We start from the raw sequence: 25141 nt of genomic DNA on the forward strand, positions 1-25141 counted from the left end.
GCGAGCTCGTTACCCAATGCAACTCGGGGTCGTCGAAAGCAGCCAGAGGCTGGAATTGGAGGCAGACTCTGGTGGCTTGGGTCGGCGGCAAGGTCCGGCCACGATGGACCGATGATGCATCTGTTTTCCTTTGATGGAGATCTCAGTCTTGAGGCCGGATTTAGAGGACGCGCGAGGCTCGTTGACGAGCCCGGAGGCACAAGGCTCGGGGACCAAAAGACCCACCGCCGCCTGCAGCTCGACATCAGTTCAAGACAGGCAAACAAAGAGAGCGGCAAGAGTCCAAGGGTGATGTCGCGAGGGAGGCGTCTGCAAGAGGGCAACGCAACTTCACTGCCTGAGACATCTGACAGGTGGGAGGACCTCCAGCTGCTGGGTTTCTGGGAACACCCGCGTTGCTGTTTCGCTTTCGGATGAGCATCCTCCTAGAAAGTCAGGCACCTTGTCGCACCGAAGAGCTTGCCAGGGCTGCGGCTACGAATACCGTGAAAAGATAGTGTGCATGTCAAGTCAATCATCTACCTGCGTGGCTCCTCGTGTATGTGACCAACAGTGTAGATGTCGCAAAGCGGCTCCAGATCACCCAGGTGCTATTGTCAAGTTCCCACCCCGTTCCGTCTTCTTCAGGGGCCCGCACCGCACGCAGGCTGAGGGCATGTCGCTCGTCTGCGACAGCAACGACGGCCCGCGTTCATCAGGGCAAGGGACTCTGCCAGTTCCTGGAGGCGTCGACTACCAGCAGGTGGCTCCAAAAAGGCGGCCCCGACAGATTGGATCCTAGGATTCGGACGATGCAATGGTCGATGGTTGAGGCGACCTGGGCCCTGGACGATGCCACAACGATAGCTGTCGGAGCTCATCGCATCCGGTAGTAGGTAGGTAGCCGGAGGAAGAGCCAACCACCCAGGCCGGGCTCCAGAATCAACACGCCCATCCCCCTCTCGAGAGTCCCGTCAAGTCAGTCAGTGTTGCTTTGACGGCGGCGGGTCGAGACGCCCATCCAATCCTGTTGCCCAGTGGCCCCTGTCCCTGTGGTTCTGTCCTGGGCTTGTTGACACCCCTACCCCACCCCCTGCCAATAGCCTTTGACACCCCCGGGTCACTCACAAGCCTCCACCTGCACGCCCCCATACCAGGGCGCTACCTGCCCCAAACATCCATGGGCTGCACATCTATCTCGACAGCGGCATCCCGGTGGCAGATCGAGAAAGTTTGTTATTGGGGGGTGCAGGTAATCGGCCTCCCCATCGTACCCCCTCCCGGTGTCACGACTTTTTTGCTTTCCCCATACTACTTTGCACTTCATGCCATAGTTACGTTGGGCCCAGCCGCGCCCCATCCAGGTCTCCCACGGATATTTCATCACCTCACAACCCTCCTTCTGAGTCAAGATCTCTTTTCCAGAGCCTCAAATACTCCCCCCTCACCCACCCATCATCTACATCTACAAATCTCAGATCAACGCACACTTCTTCAACGCTTGATCAAACATTCTCAACTGTCTTCAACACACTTCTTTACTACACTTTTTAATCTTCCGACATCTCTCCTCGCTTACGACTTCACATCCTTCCACTCGCCCACTGGGTCGCTGTTCAACTGGGCATCCCGACTCGGAATCTTTCCATCTACTACAGCCTACCAGTCTCGCAATCATGTCGATGGGTCACCGGAGAGGTCCTTGGTCGAACGCCGAGGATGCGTACTTGATGGAACTTGTCAACACCCATGGCCCCCTCAACTGGGTACGAATTGCCCAGACCCTTGGATCCAGGACACCCAAGCAATGCCGCGAGCGCTATCACCAAAACCTGAAGCCGAGTCTTAACCACGAGCCCATCACCCCTCAGGAGGGCGCCCAAATCGATCAGCTGGTGCGGGAGATTGGGAAGCGTTGGGCCGAGATCGCTCGCCGCCTCAATGGTCGAAGTGACAATGCTGTCAAGAACTGGTGGAATGGCAGCCAGAACCGCCGCAAAAGGATGGATCGTCGGCGTAACCCTCAGCCTTACGATGAGCAATACGCCCATTCTCGACACTCGCTCTCCATCTCGACACCAGGCCTATCCATGCCATCACAGCTATCGCCTCTGACGGCCACAAACCACCGCCACCCCGTGCCTTGGGTCGAGGCACCTCTTCCATCGCCCTGCACTTCCGAGTCCGCCGAGTCGGATGCAGGCTCCAACTACACCACCTCGCCCGGACGTCACCACATCCCCCTCCACATGCCACTCGAGTTGCCGCCGATCAGGGACGCTCACCACCTCCACGCCCCAGCTGGTTCTAAGCTTCCCAGCTTGAGCGAGTTCGCCTCTCCCTCTTTTGGAGACCGAATGGACTGCCAGCCCCGACAGCATCAATTTGTTCCTCCTCAAGGGCAGTTGCCTACCGCACCAAACTCGCCTGTGCAGCCGCAAGCACAGACCCGACAGCAGCCATCGGATCAGGACTCCCGAATGAAGCTGGCTTCTCTCCTGCGATGAACTAAATCAGTCGAAGCACACGTAGCACATGCTCTGGTGTAACTACGGCACGCAAACCATCACAATCACCGATCTGGGCGAGTGCATGTAACGGAGCACGGAAAATCGGATTTCCTACAGGCAGCTATATATTGGGTGGCCTCATTTTTTCGGCGTTGGTTTTCCTCCACAGCGGTTTGCCAAACTGGCGGTATGACCTGGAGCACAAGGAAGAAGCACTTGGGAATGGCATAAGGGAGATACCAGGCGTTCAGGCAAGGAGCTGGTGACTTGAAGGGCTCGGCTAAGTCTCCATGGTGGAGCATTGTACAACCGGGGCGAATATGGCGTTTCAGGTGTGTTTATTTTATGCTAGATGAGTGTTCAAGACGAGTTAAATGAGTTGAATCAATACCCCCACATGGAGATGTTTCCCCAACCTTCAAGACTGAATGAACCCGTTGCCGGCCGTGAAGCAAGAACCACAGTGCATTCACCCAGATGAGACCTTTTCCAGCCGTTGAGAGCGGCATGTGGCTCCATGAGGACTTGAGCAAACCAGGCGGCCTTGGCGGCTCCAGTCTGGCGTCCGTCGGTTCCAACCGTACAGGGAAGGATTTGTGATTTGTCGTTGTTTGTCATGGCTTGTCTCGCGGGCAATCCGATCGATTAATTGAGTGACTAGCTGGGATAAGTGAGACTGGAATGTGGCAGCCGACATGTAGCAAGGACACCAGCTGCGTAAGTGGGGAGGATGGCGCTCGATGGGGACGCGGGAGCGAGGAGCATGCCCGGACGCCTGGGATTATGCCCGATAGAAGAAATCCACAGGACTGGATTACGAGACTAACTAGCTAGCTATTAACTGCATCTTTGTTTGTGCAGGAGGAGGCACGGCAGTTGAGGCCAACGAGAGTTGTGCCCGCCGCGTTGTTTGCGTGCCAATCTCTGCAGGCAAGGCCTTCATCACATCTGGACAGATCTCTAACGTCGACCTACCACCAATGCATTGTCGGAAGCGGGGGACGCGGGAAGAGCAGCAGCAACCTAATACGGGTAGAGACAGGATGTAAGCAGTCGGTGGTGAATGGCTGTTGAGACGCATGCACAGTTGCAGGCAGACGAGACGCAGACGTAGACTCGGGCTCAGACAGAGAAACCGAGACACGCACGCACACAGGATCGACGTCGATCTGCAGAGGGTCGAGGACTGCATTGTCATGAGCCAGATCCAGATGTAAAATCTCGATTTCGCACCCCTGGTCCGCCATCAAAAAGATGGCTGAATCTGGGATCCAATCCATGCGTCCACAGCCAAGGCCCCCAGCAGCCCAGGCCAGCCCAGCTCCATCAATCCATCGCGCCAACGCCAGCTACGACCGACCCGACGGTGGAGGAGGGGCGTCGACTACGGGCTTGGGCCTCCAAGCAGCGTCGACGATGATATTTTTTCCCCTTTGCTTTGCTTTTCAGCAGGGTCTGGCTTCCCAGACAGCGGCCCTAGCGGTAAGGAGAACGGCGGACTGGCGCCCGGAGCGGCTCGGACCCAATAGGGACCCCTTCCACCGGGGATGGCGCTTTGATTTGCTGCTTAGGGTGCTGGTGTGGCATATTTACGCTTTGCTGCTAGCGGGAGGGATTCCTGATTCCCGGGCCAGGCTTGTTTGTCTCGGTGATGTTGGGTGGATGGGTCCCCATGCGTCTCGTCTGCTTGCTGTCTATTGCATGTCAGGCTTACTCGACTGGCTAGAGAGTGTGAGGGGATGATTTGCGGATGACTGATCGATGATTGATGGATGCATCTACCGGCTCGACAGCGTCCCGAACAAGGGGCTCTATTGCTCGAGGCGCTCATACTAGTCCAGAGTTGGCAGAAGACAAGGCCCAACAGGGAAGTGCAAGCAAAACGAGGTGACATCGCGGGCTTCTGACGATGATCCCATCCGTCAGCGCAAACCGTTCTTGGGTGCCCAAGGGCGCGGATATGGAGGGGAGGGGGCATTCGCTGTCTTGTGGTGGAGAGATCGGGGAGCCGTTACCAGCCCCGGTGTCTACTCTGTATTGGATCTCTTGTGTCTCCCTTCTATTGGGGCAGTAGAGGCCTTCCCTTGTTTATTGTTCTCCTCTTGTCTCTTCAGTCCGCCCTGTTGCACGCGCCCCTGTGCCTGCCTGGTTGCTTGCTTGCTTTTCATTTTTTTTTTTTTTCTTTCCAGCTCGGTTGATTTGATTAGATTGGCTATTCTTGATCGTCTTTGCTTTTTCACGCTGAAAAACACCCCGACCCAGGTCTAAGGGTCTCCCAGCCTGTCCCCGGTGAGATGCAGCGCGGAACCGTCGACCGCCACCGATGCGAGCTGCAGGTGCGCATCACGACCGTTCAGAGACAGAAAAAAACAGCCCTAGGCCGGCCAGCAAATGAGGTCTCTGACTAGTGGTGTTTCCTTTGTTTGGTTGCAGTCGATGAGCAGGGCGGTTAATCTCACGATTCGGCACTCGACACACCTGGCGGGCACGGCACGGGAGTCAACGGGCCCTTGGGTTGGGGTCTTGGTCCTGGTCTTGGGTCTTGGGGTCTTGCTTTGACCTGCCTCACCCGCAACGTTGCGGTCCTCCTTGGCCCGATCCGACGGATGGACCAGGGTAATCTGGATGTCGAATCTTCCGAAAGCCCAGGATCCAATCACGCTGCGGAATTTCGGTCCCAGCGACCGCATGATCCATGTCTTGTCAAAAATGGCGGATCTGGTTTGATGGGGGATCTACATGTTCTCCTCCCTTCTTGTCAATGGCACCTTTGTATCTGTAGAACGGCCCTTTGTTATGACGTCCCCGTGCGAGAATGAGAATGACTGTCCGAACAACTTCGGAAGCCTTTGTCGATGACCTTGACGCAGGTCAACGCAGGGTGGTTTCGAGTTTTTGGCTAGGCGTTGCACCATGCAAACACATGCGCACGGCGTGTGAAACTCGTCGCTGTGCTATGCTGTGCTGCTGTGCTCCCCTCCCACCGAGTCAGGCTGCACACAGCTGCTATTTTCTGCGTCCTCAGTTACGTATGTATTGCGACGGCGATTCCGCCGTGGGTTCGATGCCTGTTCGGGCGGTGCATGCATGTAACGCTCAAGATCCAATGCCAGCCAACACCGACGTAGCCTCGCACATCCTCAACGGCTGCCAGGGAGGGAGGGGCTGCGGGAGATGGAACCCTGACGACCTGAACGACGGGGATGTCCTGCACCCGGAGAGGCGTGGATGGGCAGCTGCTTGGGTATTTCACAGAGGACCCTTGCCAGGATACGAAGCCGCATTGATTGGCCAACAGGTTGGTTTGGGGTGCTAGAGGCAAATGAGCGACATGAGTTAACTGGGGCTAGCAATGAAATAAGATGATACAACAGCGAAGAGCGCAACCAAAAGGAAAGATGGATAGGCATCGCAATCAAAGAAGACGCCAGCCTCAAATGAAGACCTGCTGCTAATCACAGCACGAGGACTGCCTCGGCCGGCAAAGGATGGGCGAAACCAAGGGGACCTGGAAATTTGGTGCGCGCACAGGGTAGTATCACCGATGAGGCTGGCTTGCGAACTGAAGCTGAACAGGCCTAGACAGGGATGTTGGTGTGCAGTCGATGACATTCGGGGGGGGGGGGGTCTCACATGAAACCAAGACGTTTGCCGATGACGACCACGAAACACGGGAGGGCGAAACACCAAGAAGAACCGAGCCAGTGTTTCTACGCACCAGATCGACATAGGGGGGAAAAAAGGTGGTGAGCAGGAAAAAAAAAAAAAAAAGGTGTCGCAAACGTGCAACCACAAGGATAAATCTGCAGATACGTTTTGTTTCTCGTAACATGTTGGCAGAGCATTTCCATCGAATTGTCAGGCCAGGACCCAGTGGGAGAGCTGCTGGTGTTGCTGTCGTCGCAGCATCATCACCAACAGAGGCAATTTCAGCCTCGATGACGACAATCCCTGACAGCATCTGGAAATCGCATGCACAGGCGACATGCGATTTTTGGGAAACATCGGCCCCTTTCGCACTTTCCCTTGTTCAATTGCGATCTTCCACTAAACGAGTTTATTCTCTCTGTCCCCCCAAGCTCTGCAAGCAATCCAGCAGCTTCTGTTTTCGCTCATGCCCTTGCCCTGCACACCCCCAACCCTCGTCGTGGTCGGTCTGTCGTTGGTCTCTCCCAAGATCGATCCCCATGACGATGGCGCGCCGACGAACATCGCTGAGAATGCGTGCCCGAAATTCCACGACAGGGGACATGACAAGGGGGCTGCTGGCACTTGCATGGGGAGAAGGAGGAGGGCAGTCTCAACGGTTTCTTTATTTTCACGATTACTGATCGCCAGGGGCCTACCTGGTTGCAAGTGTCACGTCACGATGGCAGCCCGTGTCTGGGGCTGGTGCCAGTGCCCGAAGAATTTCGGGCGCCCGTTGCGTTTCGGCCTCGGGGGCTGCCCCTGGTCTCCTTGTCGCCTTGTGTCGCCCTTGGCCTCCCGCCCGTTGAAACCTCTGATTTGCCGACGGGCCAAAGCAATCATGCCCTGTCCCCTGTCGGGCTGGTCGTTCCTTGTCTCTGATTGCTCGCTGTCGTCCCTTGAACCCTGTCGTCCCCTGTCAAACCTGCGCTTCCCTGGTTCTTCCACCGTTCTGGCGCCTGTGCTGGAGACGCACGCTCTGGCTTGGGTTTGCTGTCGATGGGCGATGGCCGTTGTTGATCGGATCCATTCTGATGGATGGATCGGTCCTGTCGTGGGTATGCAGGTGGTGTATTGGACGTTTTGAGAGAAGGCTCGCCTCCCTGCCGGGTTGATTGACTGGCTGGCTGGCGGGCTAGTCCCTCGCTACTGGAAACCTTGAAGCTGTGCACGACTCAGAGACCCTTGATCAGTCATTAAACCAACGTCGCCGTCCCCTCGAGGCCCTGGGCTGAACGGTTGAAACTATTTGAAAAACTGTCTACAACTGCTCGACTGCTTGCGGGTTAGAACATGCCGCTATTTGCTCCATCGGGGCCAGCCACACACGGGTTATTTTGTCTCTGGGCGGATGGGATGTCCATCCATGCCAATGTCTTGGATCAAGAGCATGGATCATGGATCCGGCTTCGAGGAGGTCCACTGCCGCTCCCGCTCACGCACCTCACCGTTGGCTAAAACCACTCCCCCTCCAGCATCGCGCTCTCGTTGGACGACGGCCCCTGCTTCAATCTTGAACCCCTCCGAGACTGCATCGTGCTACCCCGTTTTTGTCCAAATTTTCCTCATGGGCTAGCTGGGAGGGTCGCTCTGGCAAGGCCCGTTGCGAGGGTCTCAGACCGAATCTTGGGTATCCAGGGAGTCTTCTGTTGCACCTCACCTCATCTCAATCGTGCAACCCCAAGAATGCATGTGGCATAGTACGTACCCGTGTTATATCCCGACGTCGCATCCGTCCCTGGTGCACCGTCGGTACCAAGTCATGGCTGTCCTTTTGCGTCACGACGACGTCGCAAGCCGCTGCGATCTGGTTGCCGCTCATCATTTCCCTCTGATCGTGCGTGCCAGGAGGGGGGATTAGGTTGGTTGGGACCGGTGGTACCTTGACGGCTGCTTGCGTGCTGCAAATCGTTGCTGGATCCTCGCTCCTGACGATGCCATCGCCATACCTTAATTTTTGACTTTGTGCTGCGTTTTCGCGGGTGGTGGTGTTGCTGATGAAACGGTCACGGATCGGCGAGGCGAAACCACCAGCGAAGCAAAAGGAAGGAAACAAAAACTCAGTTGGCAAATGTGATGCCATGCAATGCACATCCAATCCATCCATCCTGAGATGGGGACAAACATCGAGACACGGCAACTCTTCACTGTCTTGCTCATTTCAGCAGGGAAGCACCTGCCTCGAGAACGCGCACGGCTGGGTGCATCGGGTCGCTCACGCTCACTGCGCAAAACCTTGTGCCCCCCATCGCGTGCAACCAACATCCATCTCCATGCCTCACCTCAAAATCAATCAATGACAAATCTTTGTATGCTTCCGGGCCCTGAGGCGTCTGTCTAGACCCGCGACAAGAGGCAACACGCGCGGCGCACGCATTCCGCCTCCCTTTGGTCCCTCATTCTCATTCTCATGCCCATTCCCATTCCCGTTGCCGCGTCCGTCCGTCGTCGTTCCCACAAAACCGTCTGCACCTGTTGCCGGGACTGTCTGATCCCCAGCAACGTGGATCGCATCCAGCCCCAACAGCCAAACCCGACAACCTTGCCGAGCCAGGCGCCTCAATTAATGGTCGCCGACAAAAAGAAAGGATGGAAAGTCAGATCATGGTAAACCTACACAGGTTGCTCGACGGTTGAAGCGATGGCTCCTCCATTTCGATTGCCCTAACCAAAGGCAGGAAGGGGTGCGATGGGGGGAAGCAAAACACAGAGGGACGGGAGCGAGCCTCTCGCGACGAATATGGATGGCTCCCGTCGAACAGGAGGTGCAAGACCCGGGGATCTGGGTTCAGCGCTCTCGCTTATCGTCGTTCGGGGGGTCGGGGAAGGGAAGGGGAGGGGGCGCCGCGCGATCCGCTGCCAGCTCCAGGCGCTAGTTAGTCATCACCCCGTTCGAGGTGCCTGGGGCTGTCAAGGTACCCGACACCTTGATTGGACAAAACTAGCTCACACCCCCCTCCGAGCTGAACCTCCACTCGACAGACGTTGGGGCTCGATCGCTGCTAGTGAAGCCATCCCCATCCGTGTTCAAACACACTTGCATATTGGCTCATTGACCAACGCATCAACCGCCAACTGTGTCCGTTGTTGAGCGTCCAAACTGCTGTCTCCATCAACATGCGGATTCGGCAAACTCGGGCGAAAAACGCCGACAAGGTTCCGATCATCCTGAAAAACTCATAACAGGAGAAAAACCGAAAGCAAGGGAAGGTTACTTTCTTTGACTGATCAGATGAGGGGTAGGGGCAGGTGCGGGAGAACAGAATGTGCACGAATCATGGATTCCACTTACCTCTCCGCGATCCGTCTCGCACACGACTCCAGGCCCTATTAGCCTACCAAGCTCTGCCAGCAGACGAGCTGCCCTAGTCTAGCTGTTCCCGCCATCCTTCAGCCAAGGGGACAAGCTCGCTCAATCTTCCCGTCCTACCGGTGGGTTCCTTGAATAGTGGCTGTCACATTCCTCCCTTCCCGCTGCCGATTCACCAACGCTCGATTCAGCACACATGGAAAACCAACGCCAACAGCATTCCTGTCCTCGAGTCTACTGTGCGCCACCCTAGAGCCGCTCCAAGTTTAACCTTAATTCTGACGGTTGTCAGCACACTGAGCCTCATCTAAGGTTCGACACCGGCGTCTTGTGCTTCATGACAGGCAGGTCCGGGCTTGTCTAGCCTATCTCCTCCGCGTTTTGCTCAACGAACAACCTGTCTTTGTCTTGTACGGCTAGATCCCGTCTCGCCCGCTGTGCCCGTGTCACGTCCGCCATCACACGCCTTGCTTCTTCCGTCGAGCTCGTCAACCCGACGCCCCTCGGTCTTGCCAAACCTGCCTGCCCCGGACTTCCCCATTGCGGATACCCGTGCCGTCCGCTGTCAGGAACATCAGGATTCACGCTGCCATCGTTCATCGCCGCAACACCTCTCGGGCACCCCTCCTGTGACCAGATGGGTCCTCCTCGGCCTCACCCCTCGAACAAACTTTCACCGTTGACCACTGTGAGAAACTCTGTTCTCGCTCGGCAAGGCCGCATATCCACCACTCACTGGCTGCCAAGAATGCTCGTCCCAGCCTCGCTGTCCGGATTTCTCGACTGATGGCCAACTATTCCGCTCTACGGAGTCGAATTGCTCCAGGTCCGGTTTGAGAGCGGCATGAGACCTGCTCGCTGGGTTCTCCAAACTCCGTGGTTCCGGTAGTATCATCAGTGACCGGCCGTAGGACCTCTGCTGCACTTATCCACTCGGCCGATCTCGACCTCCGGTTTTGTCGAGAGGGGTGGCCTCGGTTGTTCATCCAACGCTGCTGTTTGTTCGGAGTTTTCCTGAGCCATTGCGGTATTTCGTGACGCCATTGTGCCTGCCAGCCTCACTGCCGCCCCATCGTCTCCAGGCACAAACGAGAACTGGCGACGATGACCACGCGCCCGCTGGTCATCGTTCCTAGGCTCATGTACTGCAGCCTTGTCGTTCTGCGACGTCTGCGTTGCGGCCTTAGGCTGACCGCCAATACCGGCACCATGTGATGCTCTTCTTTCGGCGGAATGCCGCTTCTTCTTGGCTTTGCCTTCCTGTGGCGGTTCATCACCAACACCAGACGAGCTTGTGCCTGATGGGGAGCCGGCTTCTCTCCGGAAAGGCTGTTCGGCTCGGCCTTGCTCCTCGTAGGTCTCTCCGTGATTGGCACTCTCTTCATCTACTCGGCAAGTTCCCTCAGCACGCTTCTTCAGGGCAATTTTATCCAGTCGTCGGAAACGCCTACTCAGCCTGACCTCGTTGCTGATGTCTATGGTTTGCTTTCGTGTTACTGTTTGTGACACGTTAGCATTGACTTGTACAACCAACTATGTGCCGATAATAGATACTTACGGATTGTGCCAGGCCGGCTTCGTAATCTGCCGTGTGATACTTCGTTTGAACTTTTGTGCTGCAAGCCCCCAGGTGCTGATATTGTAAGCGGTTTGCACATGACATTTCTAAGGAGAATACTTCGTCAACACTTACTGCTGCCTGGAGAATGGTCATCGGCTGCACCTCCTCCTGGCGCTACTCTTTCCTGGGATAGAGCTCTTGGCTTGTTTCTAATGAGGCTGCCGGCTCTGGCTAGCACTACAGCCTGCAGGCCTTTGCCGGACACTTCGTGAATGACCAGCTCAAGACGCTTGACTTCAGCCTTGTATCTCGCCTCTTGAACCATCCAGTGCTCTTCAATGGTGTCGTGTCGCTGAGCTTGTTTCTCAAGTACATCCTTCGTATTCTCCAAGTCTCTCTCGAGTTTGGCAATCTTGTGGTGGATGTTGCTGTACCCTTCTAGTAGGTACAAGACGTGCGGGCGGTACTCAGCAGAGAGTGGCTGGTTTGAAGGATTCGTCATCAATGCAGCACGTAAGGCTCCTGCTATCTGATCCATCGATGGATTGTGCCAGACCTGCTGACTTGCGTTGATGAACAGCTTGTCCACATTGTCTAGCTCGACGACTGGAGGCTCAGGAACAGAAGCACTCGGTATTGCCTGCTCGGCGCTGGCCAAACCCTGCCAGCTCGCCATGCGTGCCATGCTTGGCCTATCGGGAGGGGCTTGTACGTCGGTGTCTCTTTGACTCATATTGACAAGATCTTTGAGGGCAGGTTCGGACCGAGGTGACGATAATCCGTGGGCGCGAGATTTGTTGGCCCCAAGGAACCGCAGCAAGCCAGAGTCGGCCATGTCAATGGTGTCGTGATGTCGGCATTCACTATTTGCTAGGGTTCGACAGGTGAATGAAGGTTTGTGCAAATCAACGGAAGGGAGGGCATCACCCCAAGAAGGTAGAGGGCAGGAAGGAGGAAGTAGGAGTTGCCAGTTGTTGCCAGCTGTTGCCAGCTGCTGGGCTGCCAGTGGCAATCTGTATATCAGATAAACAACGGGAAAGTAGCGACTGCTCCGAAAACTAGGTAAGGTGAATCGTGACGCTTTATTACCATTAGGTGGTTTTTAACTTGAGCGCTTGCTTGAGATTCAAGGGCTCCATCTAAACCTCAAGATCATTATACATCTTTTGCTCATACAAATGTGCATCGTAGTCGTAATCCTTGCCAAGGAAGCCCATGAATTGTCCGCTGTTTGCCTCCTAAGAATTCGAATGGCTCACGGGACGAAGCGCAACACCCTGTATATCTCTGTCATGTAATCAATGACCCCTTTTCATCCATTCGCTTTCGCTCAAGGTCCATTCAGTTTTGAAAGATTGCTCTGTCTCCGTGACGATGGATACGATCTCAGATCCCAGTTCATTTTGAGCTTGACACCCCTGATTGTTTCTGCCGTTCGTGGACTCTCGTGAGGTCTGACCGTGATCGAGGCCAGGGGTCTTGATTGGAAAACCCGACGACTTGCGAAGAGTAGACTGCATTCTTTCTTTAGGCAATGACAGTGGCTCTGGACGGCTTCCAAGCCCAGATAGCTTGAGTGGTCGGGGCTTGTTGCCGCGAAGAGACTCGGATCGTACGGGTATCGACTTTGCTAGGCCAATCTCGACCTCCTCCTCGACCTCGCTTGGCTCTTCCTCAATATATGGCAGAAGAGATGGCGTAATAGAAGGTGTACATGATTCGAAAGATTTCTTCGGCGTTGGCTTTTTGATCGGGATTTCTGGAAGAGGGCGAGCAGAACACCCTGGTGGTGCCAACTTGGGAATCTCTTCGCCTGAGAGGGGACGACCTGGTGGTTTGGGTGGTAGCGCTAGCCATGATAGGACATCGAGAAGACCCTCATCGCTATCAGTGTCCGCATTTCGGTCACAAATATCTTCGGATCTGATCGACTCCTGGCCTTTTGTTTCATGGTCACGGGTCGAAAGACCTGATGTGACTCCGCGCGGGCTCCCCTGGATCAAGAGAGGGAACTCGCCCAGTTCCGTGAAAGCTGGCGCCAGATTCAGCTGGCAAAGATTAGCCCAAGAGCGGTAGTGAAAGTGGAACGAGACAAATGGGAACTCCTTGGGGTCGATCAGAATCCAGTCGTAGTAGCAGGCAGTTTCAGGGGACTCTACAAGCCCCCCTGATGGGGTTCTACCATGATGTTAGTTCGCAAACTCAGAGAAGAACCATATGAAGACAAACGCTATGCCATAGGTATCCTGATTGCGGTGCTTTCCCAGTATAGGCGACCTTCTTTTGCGGCCCTTGGCTCGAAAAACCTGAATTTCGATGAGACCGCCGTCATCTGCCACGGAGGTCCTGCTCGAAGTCGGAAGGAAGTAGAAGCAACGTGCCTCGATACCCTCTCTCTTGTGCAGTACCCCGTTCTCTTTGTAGTGCCATCGGTCGCTGGGCTCACACAGAGAGCGTGTGATGGAGCCCGAGGCCTGGGCGGCAGGATTTACTCCACAGTTGGTGACGTTTCGGCCGTTCATAAAAATCTTGAAGTACAGGTAGCATGGCGGTTCAGGTATCTTGCTGAGCGAGTAATGAATTCCGAATTGAGCGCCTACAACTGGTGTCAGGGCCCCTGTCAAGTAAGAGCTCAAGGAGCGACCTGCCTGGGACGGATGGGACATAAACAGAGACCCGAGGGCTGGCTTTCTGGATATGCGGCGAGTCTGCGCCAGGAGAGGCCGAGCCAGCGCTGGTCGGATTGGAAGAGCGATCGACTGGTGGCAAGATGCGGACCGAAGAAGCGTCGGAGTGAGGAAACTCCGGGAGCTTTTTGGAACCGGGTTGGGCGATGATGGAGATGTCAACACCTCGAAAAGAGGGCATTGCGGCGAGCCTGGCTAATCGAACCAACCCGCAAAGGGGAGCAACGGCAAATCGAGGCTATACAAATTGACCAAAGATGGCTTGAGAAGCTCGTCAGTATGTGGAGTGGATCGAGAAAAGGAGGGTGTGATGGCTGGAAAACGTGGCAGGGCTTGGAGGTAGAAAGTCGACCAGTCTTGGAGGAAGAACTGCCGACCAGCTGCCACCAGCCGTACATACACCACTTCCTGCCCATTGCGCACTCCGCCAACAGGACTCAAATAGGATAAGTTATGTCGCACTCTCCCGAGGGAACACTCTGTTTCGATTCTCATATTACTGCGGGCCAGTTAATCATGTACATGGCTGTGCGGACGATATTCGGCCGCTTATGACAGCTTTCATGTATATCAGCATGCCACTTTCTGCATCATAGGATGACGACCCAGGAATCTTGGATGGCCTCATCTCGAAATTCCTTGCCGTCCAAGATAGGTACCCATTGAGGTTTCGACCGGACAACGTTTGGGCTGAGGAGCGTCAGTAGGTAGCGAAACAGCGTGACGTCTCAGGTTCCAACAAGCATTGATCTCGGCACTCGTGATGATTTCAAGTCGTCGGTCGTCGCAAGACAAATCGGGCTGGACCAGGTGAATTGAACCAAGATTTATTCCATCATCATATACAGATGATGCGGGTCACACACTGAAAACATCAGTGGCTCCCACATGCGTTTATCGGATCTGCCTCATTCCGCCGTCTAGCTCTGCCCCAACACCTTCTTCGTGTCTTCTTCCTTATCGATGAGTCCCAGGTTCCGTATTTGCTTAACGCTCGGCGCGTCGTCTCGGGCAGTCGAAGACTCGGTTCTGGCGTAGGCGGCCTGGATCGCCAGGGCTCGGGCGTGCTGTACACCATCGTCAATATCCTGTCCCGCGATGCCGAATGCACCGGCTTCTCTCGGGCCCGAACTCACCTCCTTCTTGTGGTGAAGGCACTCGTAGTAGTCTTCGAGGGCGAAACCGCACTTCTTCTTGCCCGAGTCGTCAGTGGCCGAGGTGTTGACGACGTAGCAGCCCATAACCTCCTGCCAGAAGGGAAAGCAGCGGCCGACGCCTGAAGACCGAGGTGCAATTGTCAGCTCGAGCCCACTCGAAATTGGGTACCAGCGTCGCCGTGTCGAACTTACCGCCGTTCAGACCATATCCCGACGCCATCTTGAGCCAATTGAGTATGTATCGAGGCTTGTTACGGGTCGGGCGATGTGTTGTCGTTAATTCGCGTCCGTCCGACGTTGAAGTGTCAGTCGTCAAGTGTTCCGGCACATGAGTTCACCCGACGAGTGTAGCAAATCGCTGCGCGGCGATTGGATGAGTGGGTGGGCTGGAGAGATAACTGGGGATACTTCATGTTGTATGAGATGATCCCTAAAAACTCGGTCACGGCTGCTAGTACCGCCACCCCGGAAATACCTCAGCCATCCGTGGCGCATTGAGACACAAAACCAGGGACAGCTTGGAAGCAACGTGTGGCTGGAGCTACCTGTCCCACCACGTCTCTATCTTATCATACACCTGCCACTTTGTTAGCTGTCGCCAACCATATGACGACGTCGGATTCAATGCGAAGGAGTGCTTCTTCTGCCAGCACACCGCAAGGCCTTGCGAATCTAACGAATCCGACACCATTAGGGACTTCTCGGGCTTGATCAAGCAGCACATTTCGATTCTCGCCATGGCTGGTCTCCCGGTCTCTCCTGCAAAGGTGGTCCTTCTGGCGGTGCATTTCGCGACCATCTCCGACCTTGAAAGCCTATCCTCCCTCGTCTCCCAACATGGCACTATTCTGCGCCAGGAACTCATACTTCGAATTCTTCTCACGTACCTTCCCGAAACCGTCAGTCCCTCGATTTATGCGCCTTTTGTGCATGCCATAACCTCGGGCGAGCCTCTGTCGCAAACGACACCCGACAACCAACTTGACACTTCTCCCGTGGATAACCTCTCGGACGAGCAAGCTTCAAGAAAGATCAAGAAACTTCATCTCCTGCCGCTAAAAGGCCCCGATGTACCCCATGATACCGATGTCGACCCCTTAATCTCCTTCCTATTCTCAAGGGGCTATAGGATGGACGAAGAGGCGGGCATGCTCTCTCTGGTCCCAGATCTACTCGTACCGTTCCTCGACCATGACTCGTCGATACGCACGTGGATGATATCAACGGTTCTGCCGCTACTGAGGAGAAACCATCTATACTACCCCAAAAAACCGGCAGGATTTTCGCTTCTCGAGTTTGAGAATCTTCCAGATCGGACCGCTGTCGAGTACCTGCTTGCTGAGACTGGCGCCGCGGATGATGAGTATGGCTTGATTGGTCGCGATTTAAGGGGCTTGATCGGACCATGGCTTTACAACGACACGAGGTGGAAGCGGGATCTCTTTAACGAGGACACATCCAGCGAGTCTGGTGCAGCATTAGAATTGTCCTGCCCCGGCTGGGAGCAAACTCTCGAGTGGCTCATATCGCAGGCTTCAGGCTCGTGGAAGATAGCGCTGAGGGCGATCGAGTCGTGGGATGGCCCGTCAGATACCGACCTAGGAGAAGAAACCAGTGCCTGGCTTCAGGAGAATCAGCAGCAGTACCTTGACCGCACATACGCCAAAGCTGTGTTGGCTTCAGCATACCTTATTCCCGACTCCGAGGTTGATGCACTAGAGGGGGCATACAAAATGTGCAGCAAGATTAAGACTCTCCTGGACGAGGAGCCCGAGGGCAACCTCCAGTCGACAGTAGCAGCTCTTGCGCCTGTTCAGCCTTTTGATGCCAGCGATTTCGATGGAGCAAAGGCTTCCGCACACTTGCGGAACGATCTATTGCAGCCCTCAAACCCGTTGACAACACCCAAGGAAGAGTCAATTGACCTCCTTACTGTCCTGATCCAAAGTGCCTTCCTCCTAACACGGTCCGGTGTTCCCTGCACGGTCCGAAAGGCCGGAGATCTCGCATTCATTCAGGACGTTCAGGACCAAAAGTCCGAACTTGGGCGATTGATACGAACACTCTCTGCCCGTGCGCCCAAGAATGACGATGAGTTTTGGATTAGAGCACGACAGGAAGTCCTCTGGCTACACAGTTGGGGAAATGAGCCTGGCCCTGTAGTAAATGGTTCTATACGGGGCATCTTTGGGCATGTCCCTGTGGAGTATATCGAGACGGAGTTTCTAAAAGCCTTGCTATCAAGTGGGCGTAAGTTGCATAAATGTCTCCAATTGACATTTACGTTTTCTAACGCTTCCTAGGGTACTCTCTTGCAAACTCCCTCTACGAAACAACGCCGAATCACCCTCTGTCGGCGTCGGTATTACTCAACACCGTACAGAGCTCTGCTCTTGGAGCCTTTGACAATGCGTCCAATCCCAATCGGACGAGAGGGGGTTTAAAGAAGTGCAATGAGATGTACGTCGTGCAGTCCAGTAGAGCAGAACGGTGCTAACAGCAGAAACAGCATCAGCGCGTTTCCCAAGACGATAGACAAGACTCATCCAGCGAGACAACGGATTGAGGCATTGCTCAGGGCTACACATGCCCTTAGTGACTACCGGCTTGTGCTCAAACAAGGCGAGCCCTTCAGTCCAGTTGTCCTCAGGGTGCACTCTGATCCAGTTTCCATCATTGGAAAGGTTCTAGAGCAGAACCCCAAAGCATATACCAGGCTACAAGAGTTTGTCGAGCTTGGCAACAACATGGTCAATGCCGGCTTGCCTACATACACTATTCGGGGGAAGCAGTCACCAACACCCGATGACCCGGATCTCATCCGATCAATGGTCGAAAAGCGCATTGTCGCCATGTGTATAGAAGCCGCTCTACATGAGGACGACTTCGAAACGGCATACTCGTATGTGGTCAGTCGTCTTGGAGTCACACATAGTAGCGAGAGCGAATCCCGGTCTTCCATTTTCAGTGACGAGTGGTCATGGAAGGCAGCACTAGATGCTGGAAAATACGTTCGCACCGAAAGGTCACAGAAACCAACACATCTTGGAACGGCGAGTGGTAACCCTGAGATCCGCCATCTTGAGCAGCGCATTGAATGCCTTGCTACTTCTCTGCGCATTGCGCCTCCCCCTCAGCTTCAGGAAGTACTGAAAACCTTCCGCCGCTGTGAAGAGCAGTTGGACGCGGCCATCAAAGAAGAGGCTGCCAAGGAGGACGCGTGGAATGCTGCCGGCGATCTATCCGGCCTCCCAGGAACATTTCAGACTCCAGACCCAGACAAGGCATATCCGCCCCGCAACATCACCGCCAGTGCGACCGCTCGTCAAGCTGAAGAAGCACCAATGTCCCTCTTTGATCTCTCGAGGGCTACGGCGCGAGTTGCACAGAGAAACTTTACGTCATTGTCCAGCCTGCAAGGTTCCCTGCAGAGTTCCTTCACTTCAGACAAGACAGCACCGGAGCATGAAACATCGGATACGGAAGGCCACGATCATAACCGTGTGAGAAAGCGGGACCAGCTGAGGGAGGCCGCGACTGGTACCCTTGTTTCTGGTGTTGGATGGCTTCTTGGGGCCAATCCAACTCGATCCGGAAGCAGCCAGCAATAATCAGATAGAGTGCCATATATGCTCTTCTGGCGATGATCACGATATGGGGCGATTCGAGCGGACGGGACTTGAAGGCGGTGGAAGCTGATGGCAGACCCAGCTCTCGAAGCTTCAAGGGCTCACTACCTATGAAAGAAAAGGATTTGCCTTCATGGCAGATGTAATGATCTATGAGTACCAACGTAATTAAATGTACTAAACGGTGGTTTTATGCCGAGGGCAGCTGTCGCTCCCTGTTTGACTTGCGTCTGAGATTAATATGTCATGCAGTTCTCCAAAGATGGGGCCTTTGTTGTAGTCAGTTCTGCTCAACATGGTGGCCGTTGACCAAACCTATCAAATCTAGGCATACATGGAGACAAACATGCAAGACAATGCGCGTCTCCGTGGTAGTAGCTCGAATCAACAATATGTCGACGTTATGGGCGAGTCCAAAGCACCTCACGAGGTTGCCTCCTACTTCGATCAACAAGAGGTACAAGGATGAAAGGTCAAGTCTGACTTCCCACAAGATTCACACGTTTCAATCGCATTTGATAAAGATTATCTTGATTTGGAACTACTATTAGGCAATGGATCTCAGCGTCTGATTGCATCACTTGATGCAGCAATTCACCGTGCAGAAATACAGCTACTGCAACCAAACACTCAAGACAACAAGCAGGTGGAAGTACATGACGCCGCCTAATTCAGGAAGCAAGGTCTACCACGACTTCCTCTGAGCGATGGAGGGTGAAGAAATGCCCAACGAACCGGTCAAGTAATCGCCATGTCCAAGTCCACCATATGGGGTGAATCGTGAAAGGACCGCACTGTTTCGGCATCGCTGTCAAGGGATTCTCCCTGCCACTAAAGTCAGTAGAGTCCCCGGCCTGCAGACCTTACCAATTGACATGTTTCCAGCTGCATCTCGATGGGGTGCTTCAAGGGAGGTCCGGTGTATGTCAAGATCCAGCGCAGGAATGCTTCAGCGGGCCTCGGTGACGTAGAGTTGTTGGGAAGCCCACGAGCATAACAATAACGGACTCGCCCCTTTCGCATTTTACCCTCACCGACGAATGACTCCAGCTATGGCGTTGTTCAAAAGTATTTTAAGGTTGCATGGCGTCAAGTTGATTACAGCGATAGGTGATTGATTGGCGATGGGCGACATATTTACGGGTATGTCTGAGACAAAAAGAGGATGTCAGTCAAGGCGAGCAGGGCAGCATCCAGAGCCAGAACCCGCTCAGAGTTGCGCCGTCGCGACGACTCGCAGAGCCCATTCTTGTGTGTTTTGAAGACGGCACGGGGGGCTGCGAGTAACGGAAACCGCATTCGATGTATGTTGTGTTTATAGATCCATGGGATTCACCGATGAGGCCGACGTCGACATCTGGTTGATGCTGTGCTGCCAATGCTATCAAGTAGTCGTCGATAGACGCGATGGATGACTGATGAAGTGTTTGATTTTGCAATGATCCGGAAGCTGCCAAATGTGGTCCTTCTGTGACCTCGTCGCCGCAAGACTGACCAGCAACAAGAAACTCAAGTGACGCAGGCCGAGTACCCATTTTTTGATTCCAATCCCTTAACTGTCGCAATCACACGAAACTCCTGTGTAAGCAGAGCTTGATTTTAGATCTGCTGTCGTCCATGGAAGGAAAAGAAAAACGAAAACAGTGAAACAGAAGAAAGCGCACGAGCAAAACAGGGAGGTTAGGAGAGGTAAGGAGAGGAGTCGTGACTCCGACGACTGATCGATCAGTCAGGCAATAGTAAAGGCCGGTGATGCGATCACTGGATGTTGCGGTCGGGGGCGCCTGGCAGGATTAGCGGATACATAGAAGGCAGCACTCAGTAGTAGCCCGAACCTCCGTAGGCGTCACGCGTCTCGGAACGAGAGGCAGACTCGCTGTACCCGGCAGCTCCAGCGCCGGCAGCTGGGTCTCGAGTTCGGGGGGCGTCGCGGTCGCCTTGGCGGTCGTATCGCTCACGTTCGTAACCACCTGAGGAGCCGCCAGGAGCTCCACGGGGGCCGTAGCGATCCCGATCCTCGCGGCCGGCATATCGGTCCCGGCCATAACCTTCATCGCGGTCGCGGCGCTCATAGCCGCGGTCGTAGTCACGGCCGCCATAGCCACCGGCACGGTCTTCGTAGCGTCGCTCTTCACGGTAGCCACGGTCGTAGTCGCGGCCGCCGTAGTTGCCACCACGGTCTTCGTATCGTCGCTCGTAGTTGCGCTCGTAACCACGGTAGCGGTACTGATCGTCGCGGCCGTAGCCGCCGCCGCCACCGTAGCCACCACGTCGGCGGTCGTCGTATCGGGGACGGGGCTCTGGTATCAAGTCAACAGAATGTAACGAAAGGTAGCTTTGCAGTGTTACGAACCTCGCTTGGGTGGACCAAAGTACTTGCCAGGAGTCGGGGTGCGAGGACGAGCTCGACGGGCCTTCTCGATGCTCAATGTTCGGCCCTCGATCTGCTCGCCCTGGAGGCCTTCCTTGGCAGCCTCGGCCTGCTCGGAGGTGACCATCTTGACGAATCCGAAACCACGGGATTCCTTGGTGTGAGGGTCGCGCATGATCTGGCACTTCTCGACATCGCCGTACTTCTCAAACATCTTGGAGACCTCGGCCTCGGTGAGCTTGGGGTGGATGCCGGTGACGAAGAGGTTAGAGCCAGGGTTTACAGCACCATCATCATCGTCTCGGGGAGCGGAAACATCCTTCATGTTGCTGTGAGAAAAAAAAAAAAACATTACTGTCAGCAGGCGTTGATGTGTTGGTCGAGAGGAGCGCGGGAACTAACCTGTCGCCATGGCCGCCGGGCGATGCAGAGCGACGGCGGCTTCCCTCGTTGTCGTCACGGGGACGGGGCGAAGCGCTTCGGTTGTCGCGCTCGTAGCGAGGTGCCTCATCTGAATCTTGGGTCAGCTATTTGTGAATCATGGCGAAGCTGGTTGGTCGATGAGATGTGAGGAAGGATCGAAATGATGAGCGATGGGTGGCGGTGATGCAAGATGGGCAGGCGACGGTTGTGTGGTGCGGACGCGTCGCCGCAACGCGCTGCAGGGACGGCAACGAACCTTCGTATCGATCGCCATTAGCAGCCTCGTAGTCCATAGCGGTGGTAGCCATCTCGACAGATGTTCTTGGAGATGAGCCAGGTGGAAGATCGAGCCGAATATGGGTTAGGTGCGGTGGCTGACGATAGCTCAATCGCAAGCCGTGTGGTGGGAGTGAGGTTGAAAGAAGAAGGGAGAAAAAAAAAGTCGGCGCTGGGGAGAAGGGGAAAAGGAACGGCTCGGGAAGGTGCAGCAAGCCTAATATTAAAGGGCGTGAGCGCGCGGTAACAAAGAAGCTCGCCGGTTGCTTTCTAAATGAGCGGGCGCGTTGAGAGAACAAAGAAAACCTGAAAGGCACACAGTTAAGGGCCAGGTGATGACGGATGGCGAAGAGAAAGCTCGAAATGGGGCATGGGGGAGGAGGATGAAGGGTTGGATGATGACGGCCGCCTGGGGAAACAGGCAGACAACTGGCGAATTATTTCGTTGGTGCCGTCAGCGAGGCGACTCTGTAATGGTACCTGAGGATATGTGGGGGCTGCACTGCACTGTAGGTACCAGCTACGCAGGATATGCTCAGGACTGACCCGCATGGTGTCTCCAGTCAACACAGGTGCTAGGGCCAGCCAACCGTCAGTGCTGTGGCTAGTGCCAAGGTGGCTGTGCCACTCTGTATCTCGGTGACGAGCTTCCATGCTACGGATTAACTGGCAGCCTGGTTGATGACTGCCTCGAATTCTATATCACTCAGCTTTGGTCCAAAGCCTATCCTTGACCCATTGCTGATGAAGTCCCTCTTCGTTTCGGATACTAATCTGTGTATGGGTGGGCTTGTCTTCGATTCCTTGACACCGTTGTTGGCTTGTTAACTTACAGATTGCTCGTGGTAGGGCATTTCTCACCTTTAAGCCCGCAACTTTTATAAAATGAAAGAAGCCAGGGGTGATCGTTCAGAAGTTATAGCATACATTCCAGGAGAGAAGATGATGTGAATTCAACCAGGTCGTGCTTGTGTCGGCTTCCATAGAACTCGTCATGCCTACCCTAGAGAGACATAGTGATTAGCCTAATATCAACTACCAACCTAGACCACAAGGGAAACGGCACAGTAATAACAAGCTGCGAATCGCCTCACGAAAATATATGATCTACCAAATAGCCAAACGTTGTCGCCAAGTACTGCAGCATATGGGTCTAGGTGCCTCCTGTCTAGACAAGGAACCGTCATCCAGCTAGCCACGAGCTAGGGGCAGACCAACCGTTTCCTTCAATATCGCCGATGAGAACTATCATGTGCCGTGTGTGACGGAGACCGGCAATGCGTCCATATTATCCATCTTCTACCCCCCAATCAACCTTCATTTATTCCTGCGGGGGTGGCAGCTCGGGTACCAAGGGCCCGACCCACGAACCCCCGGCCGCATATAAGACCGAATAGAGGGAAGCCATCCTGCACATCTCGCCTCCCACCTTGACTACCAACGAGCGTATTTTACAACAAGGACACCACAACCCTCAACGGTATCGTACTCCATGTCGCTCATAGGGAAGGTCTATGCAATCACTGGTGGAGCCAGTGGCATTGGCCTCGCAACGGCCAAGGTCCTCGCGCAACGAGGTGCTACTGTGAGCATCGCTGACATCGACCCCGATGCCAGAGAGAGCGCAGCCTCGTACTTCAGAAAGCAAGGGACCCCTTTCTCAGCTACCCGGGTTGACATATCTCAGCGAGCCGAGGTCGAAGACTGGCTAGACGATACTCTCAAAAAGTACGGGAGACTTGACGGTGCAGCTAATGTGGCTGGTGTCATTGGCAAGCATCACGGCGTGCGACCTGTATCTGACCTTGAGGATGACGAGTGGCACAAGATCATCAACATAAATCTGACTGGAACGATGTATTGCCTGCGAGCGCAGCTGCGCAGGATAGTGGATGGAGGATCCATTGTCAATGTCTCATCTATCCACGGTACCAAGGGTACGCCATACCAGCCGCCAGACAATATCTGTCTCTCTCTGACCTAGAGTGAACAGGATTCGCCAAGCATGGCGCCTACGATGCCAGTAAGCACGGCGTAATTGGGCTGACAAAAGCGGCTGCAAAGGAGAATGGCCACAGGGAAGTGCGCGTCAACGCTGTCGCCCCTGGTGCTATCTATACACCATTGATGAAGAAGGCCTGGGACATCCACAGTCGACCAGATGACGCTGCGTTCGACGAGCCGAGCGCTTTCCAGCGCCAAGGAACCTCGGAGGAATGCGCCAATGTCATAGCCTTCCTCCTTGGTCCGGAGAGTACATTTGTGAGCGGGAGTGTGTATGATGTGGACGGAGCTTGGCTCTGAACCGCCTTGATGAAAGCTACGTCCCGACACTTTCACGATAGTCCTGGGAAAAGCTGGCGTCGTGGGCAGGAGAATGACGTATCGGGCCTGATTGGAATATCGGGAACGGAATATCGAGTATTGGATTGCGCTTACCACACGTCCTCAGGATCAACCACGTGGTTCTCTCCGTCATCCCGAATGTGTTGATGGTCCTTGTCTCGCTTCATCGGCTTGCGCATGTCGAAGGCATCCTCGCCTGACTGGGTAGGGTCAGTCGCATGGTCACCATAATAGTCCCTGACCACGCGGAAAACACTATAGCCCAGACTTTTGTAAAGCTTGATGGCGCGCTCATTGCTTCTCCGGACAAATAGATCCACGAACCAGGCGTTTTCTGCATCAGCCGCAACTTCCAACTGGTCGGTCAAAATCTTGGCAATGCCAGATCTTCGCGCCTCTGGGGCAACAGTGAGGGCCGTTATGTGGGCGTGCCACGGTAGGTAATGCTCGGAGAATTTGTAGGCATCTGGCGAGGATTCAACCTTCCCCATGACTGGAAACCAAGATTAGCATCGAGCTAGCGATCTAATACGCCCAAGAGCAATCCCACTGTATCCGACGATATTCCCATCAATGTCCTCGCAAACCTGGAAGAGTGACGGCCATTTTGCATGATATTGAAGATAGAAGTTGAGCTCGTATGTTTCGGTGAGCGGATCGAGGTTGCACTTTGAGAACTTGTTCACATCGTCGGGTCGAAATCGGCGAAATGTAGCCATTTTCACAGGGGAGGAGTTGCCGTTTGGGACCAACCCTGCGTGCTCCCAAGCAACTGAGTGTGGTATTGGTATAGGAACAGTCCGCTCCTCGGGAATGTATAGGCTGTTGGAAAGCTGAACCTCGTGCCTTCGTGGAACCGTTGTGTTTCTTCTGTAAGATGGTAGTGGAAAGAAAAGCTGCCCCGCGAATGTGCTAGGGAGCTATTTTGTGTCATGTGGCGGTGCGACCGGAGTTCGCATTGAAGCCACAATGGGCAGGGGCATTCAGGGAACAGGCTCATGGTAACCTCGCCAAAGCCGATACCTCAGTTTCAAGTCCCTGCACTTCTAGCTCACACTCTTAATGTACCTTTTCGTCATGTATGTTGGCGCTAAAGGGGCCCACCACCCGTTTTCGCTTGCCAGCATCACGCCGCCACGACAACGTTGAGCGCCTCAGTCATTGTGACAATGGCATGAAGGGGCATATCATATCACCCTTCTTAT

The 25141-nt window shown here is 54.6% G+C and overlaps 8 protein-coding genes across 8 annotated transcripts; 3 read left to right on the forward strand and 5 right to left on the reverse strand.

The window, feature by feature from the left end:
* Positions 1-1484: 1484 nt before the first annotated feature.
* On the forward strand, positions 1485-2486 carry NCS57_01244900 (uncharacterized protein; the record flags this gene model as incomplete). Its single annotated transcript, XM_053062122.1, has 1 exon — positions 1485-2486. Exon 1 carries the CDS (start codon positions 1656-1658, stop codon positions 2484-2486), a length of 831 nt encoding a protein of 276 aa, XP_052908650.1. The 5' UTR covers positions 1485-1655.
* Positions 2487-10380: 7894 nt separating this feature from the next.
* On the reverse strand, positions 10381-11882 carry NCS57_01245000 (uncharacterized protein; the record flags this gene model as incomplete). Its single annotated transcript, XM_053062123.1, has 3 exons — positions 10381-10982; positions 11045-11119; positions 11180-11882. 3 exons carry the CDS (start codon positions 11880-11882, stop codon positions 10381-10383), a joined length of 1380 nt encoding a protein of 459 aa, XP_052908651.1.
* Positions 11883-12345: 463 nt separating this feature from the next.
* On the reverse strand, positions 12346-13569 carry NCS57_01245100 (uncharacterized protein; the record flags this gene model as incomplete). Its single annotated transcript, XM_053062124.1, has 2 exons — positions 12346-13225; positions 13277-13569. 2 exons carry the CDS (start codon positions 13567-13569, stop codon positions 12346-12348), a joined length of 1173 nt encoding a protein of 390 aa, XP_052908652.1.
* Positions 13570-14654: 1085 nt separating this feature from the next.
* NCS57_01245200 (uncharacterized protein) lies at positions 14655-15180 on the reverse strand (the record flags this gene model as incomplete). Its single annotated transcript, XM_053062125.1, has 2 exons — positions 15084-15180; positions 14655-15010 (listed from the first exon to the last, which is right to left on the reverse strand). Exons 1-2 carry the CDS (start codon positions 15109-15111, stop codon positions 14655-14657), a joined length of 384 nt encoding a protein of 127 aa, XP_052908653.1. The 5' UTR covers positions 15112-15180.
* A 448-nt stretch (positions 15181-15628) lies between these two features.
* On the forward strand, positions 15629-18502 carry NCS57_01245300 (Sec39 domain-containing protein; the record flags this gene model as incomplete). Its single annotated transcript, XM_053062126.1, has 3 exons — positions 15629-17141; positions 17195-17351; positions 17401-18502. 3 exons carry the CDS (start codon positions 15629-15631, stop codon positions 18500-18502), a joined length of 2772 nt encoding a protein of 923 aa, XP_052908654.1.
* A 1776-nt stretch (positions 18503-20278) lies between these two features.
* On the reverse strand, positions 20279-21934 carry NCS57_01245400 (RRM domain-containing protein; the record flags this gene model as incomplete). Its single annotated transcript, XM_053062127.1, has 5 exons — positions 21571-21934; positions 21294-21402; positions 20874-21220; positions 20356-20820; positions 20279-20304 (listed from the first exon to the last, which is right to left on the reverse strand). The coding sequence occupies exons 1-5, from the start codon at positions 21620-21622 to the stop codon at positions 20279-20281; spliced, it is 999 nt and encodes a 332-aa protein (XP_052908655.1). The 5' UTR covers positions 21623-21934.
* A 1148-nt stretch (positions 21935-23082) lies between these two features.
* NCS57_01245500 (uncharacterized protein) lies at positions 23083-23894 on the forward strand (the record flags this gene model as incomplete). The annotated part of the gene is made up of 2 exons (XM_053062128.1): positions 23083-23527; positions 23584-23894. 2 exons carry the CDS (start codon positions 23083-23085, stop codon positions 23892-23894), a joined length of 756 nt encoding a protein of 251 aa, XP_052908656.1.
* A 131-nt stretch (positions 23895-24025) lies between these two features.
* Positions 24026-24802, reverse strand: NCS57_01245600 (uncharacterized protein; the record flags this gene model as incomplete). The annotated part of the gene is made up of 2 exons (XM_053062129.1): positions 24487-24802; positions 24026-24429 (listed from the first exon to the last, which is right to left on the reverse strand). Exons 1-2 carry the CDS (start codon positions 24653-24655, stop codon positions 24026-24028), a joined length of 573 nt encoding a protein of 190 aa, XP_052908657.1. The 5' UTR covers positions 24656-24802.
* Between the last annotated feature and the right edge of the window lie 339 nt (positions 24803-25141).

This window comes from Fusarium keratoplasticum, chromosome 10, assembly GCF_025433545.1.
Source record: "Fusarium keratoplasticum isolate Fu6.1 chromosome 10, whole genome shotgun sequence".
Classification (NCBI taxonomy): domain Eukaryota; kingdom Fungi; phylum Ascomycota; class Sordariomycetes; order Hypocreales; family Nectriaceae; genus Fusarium; species Fusarium keratoplasticum.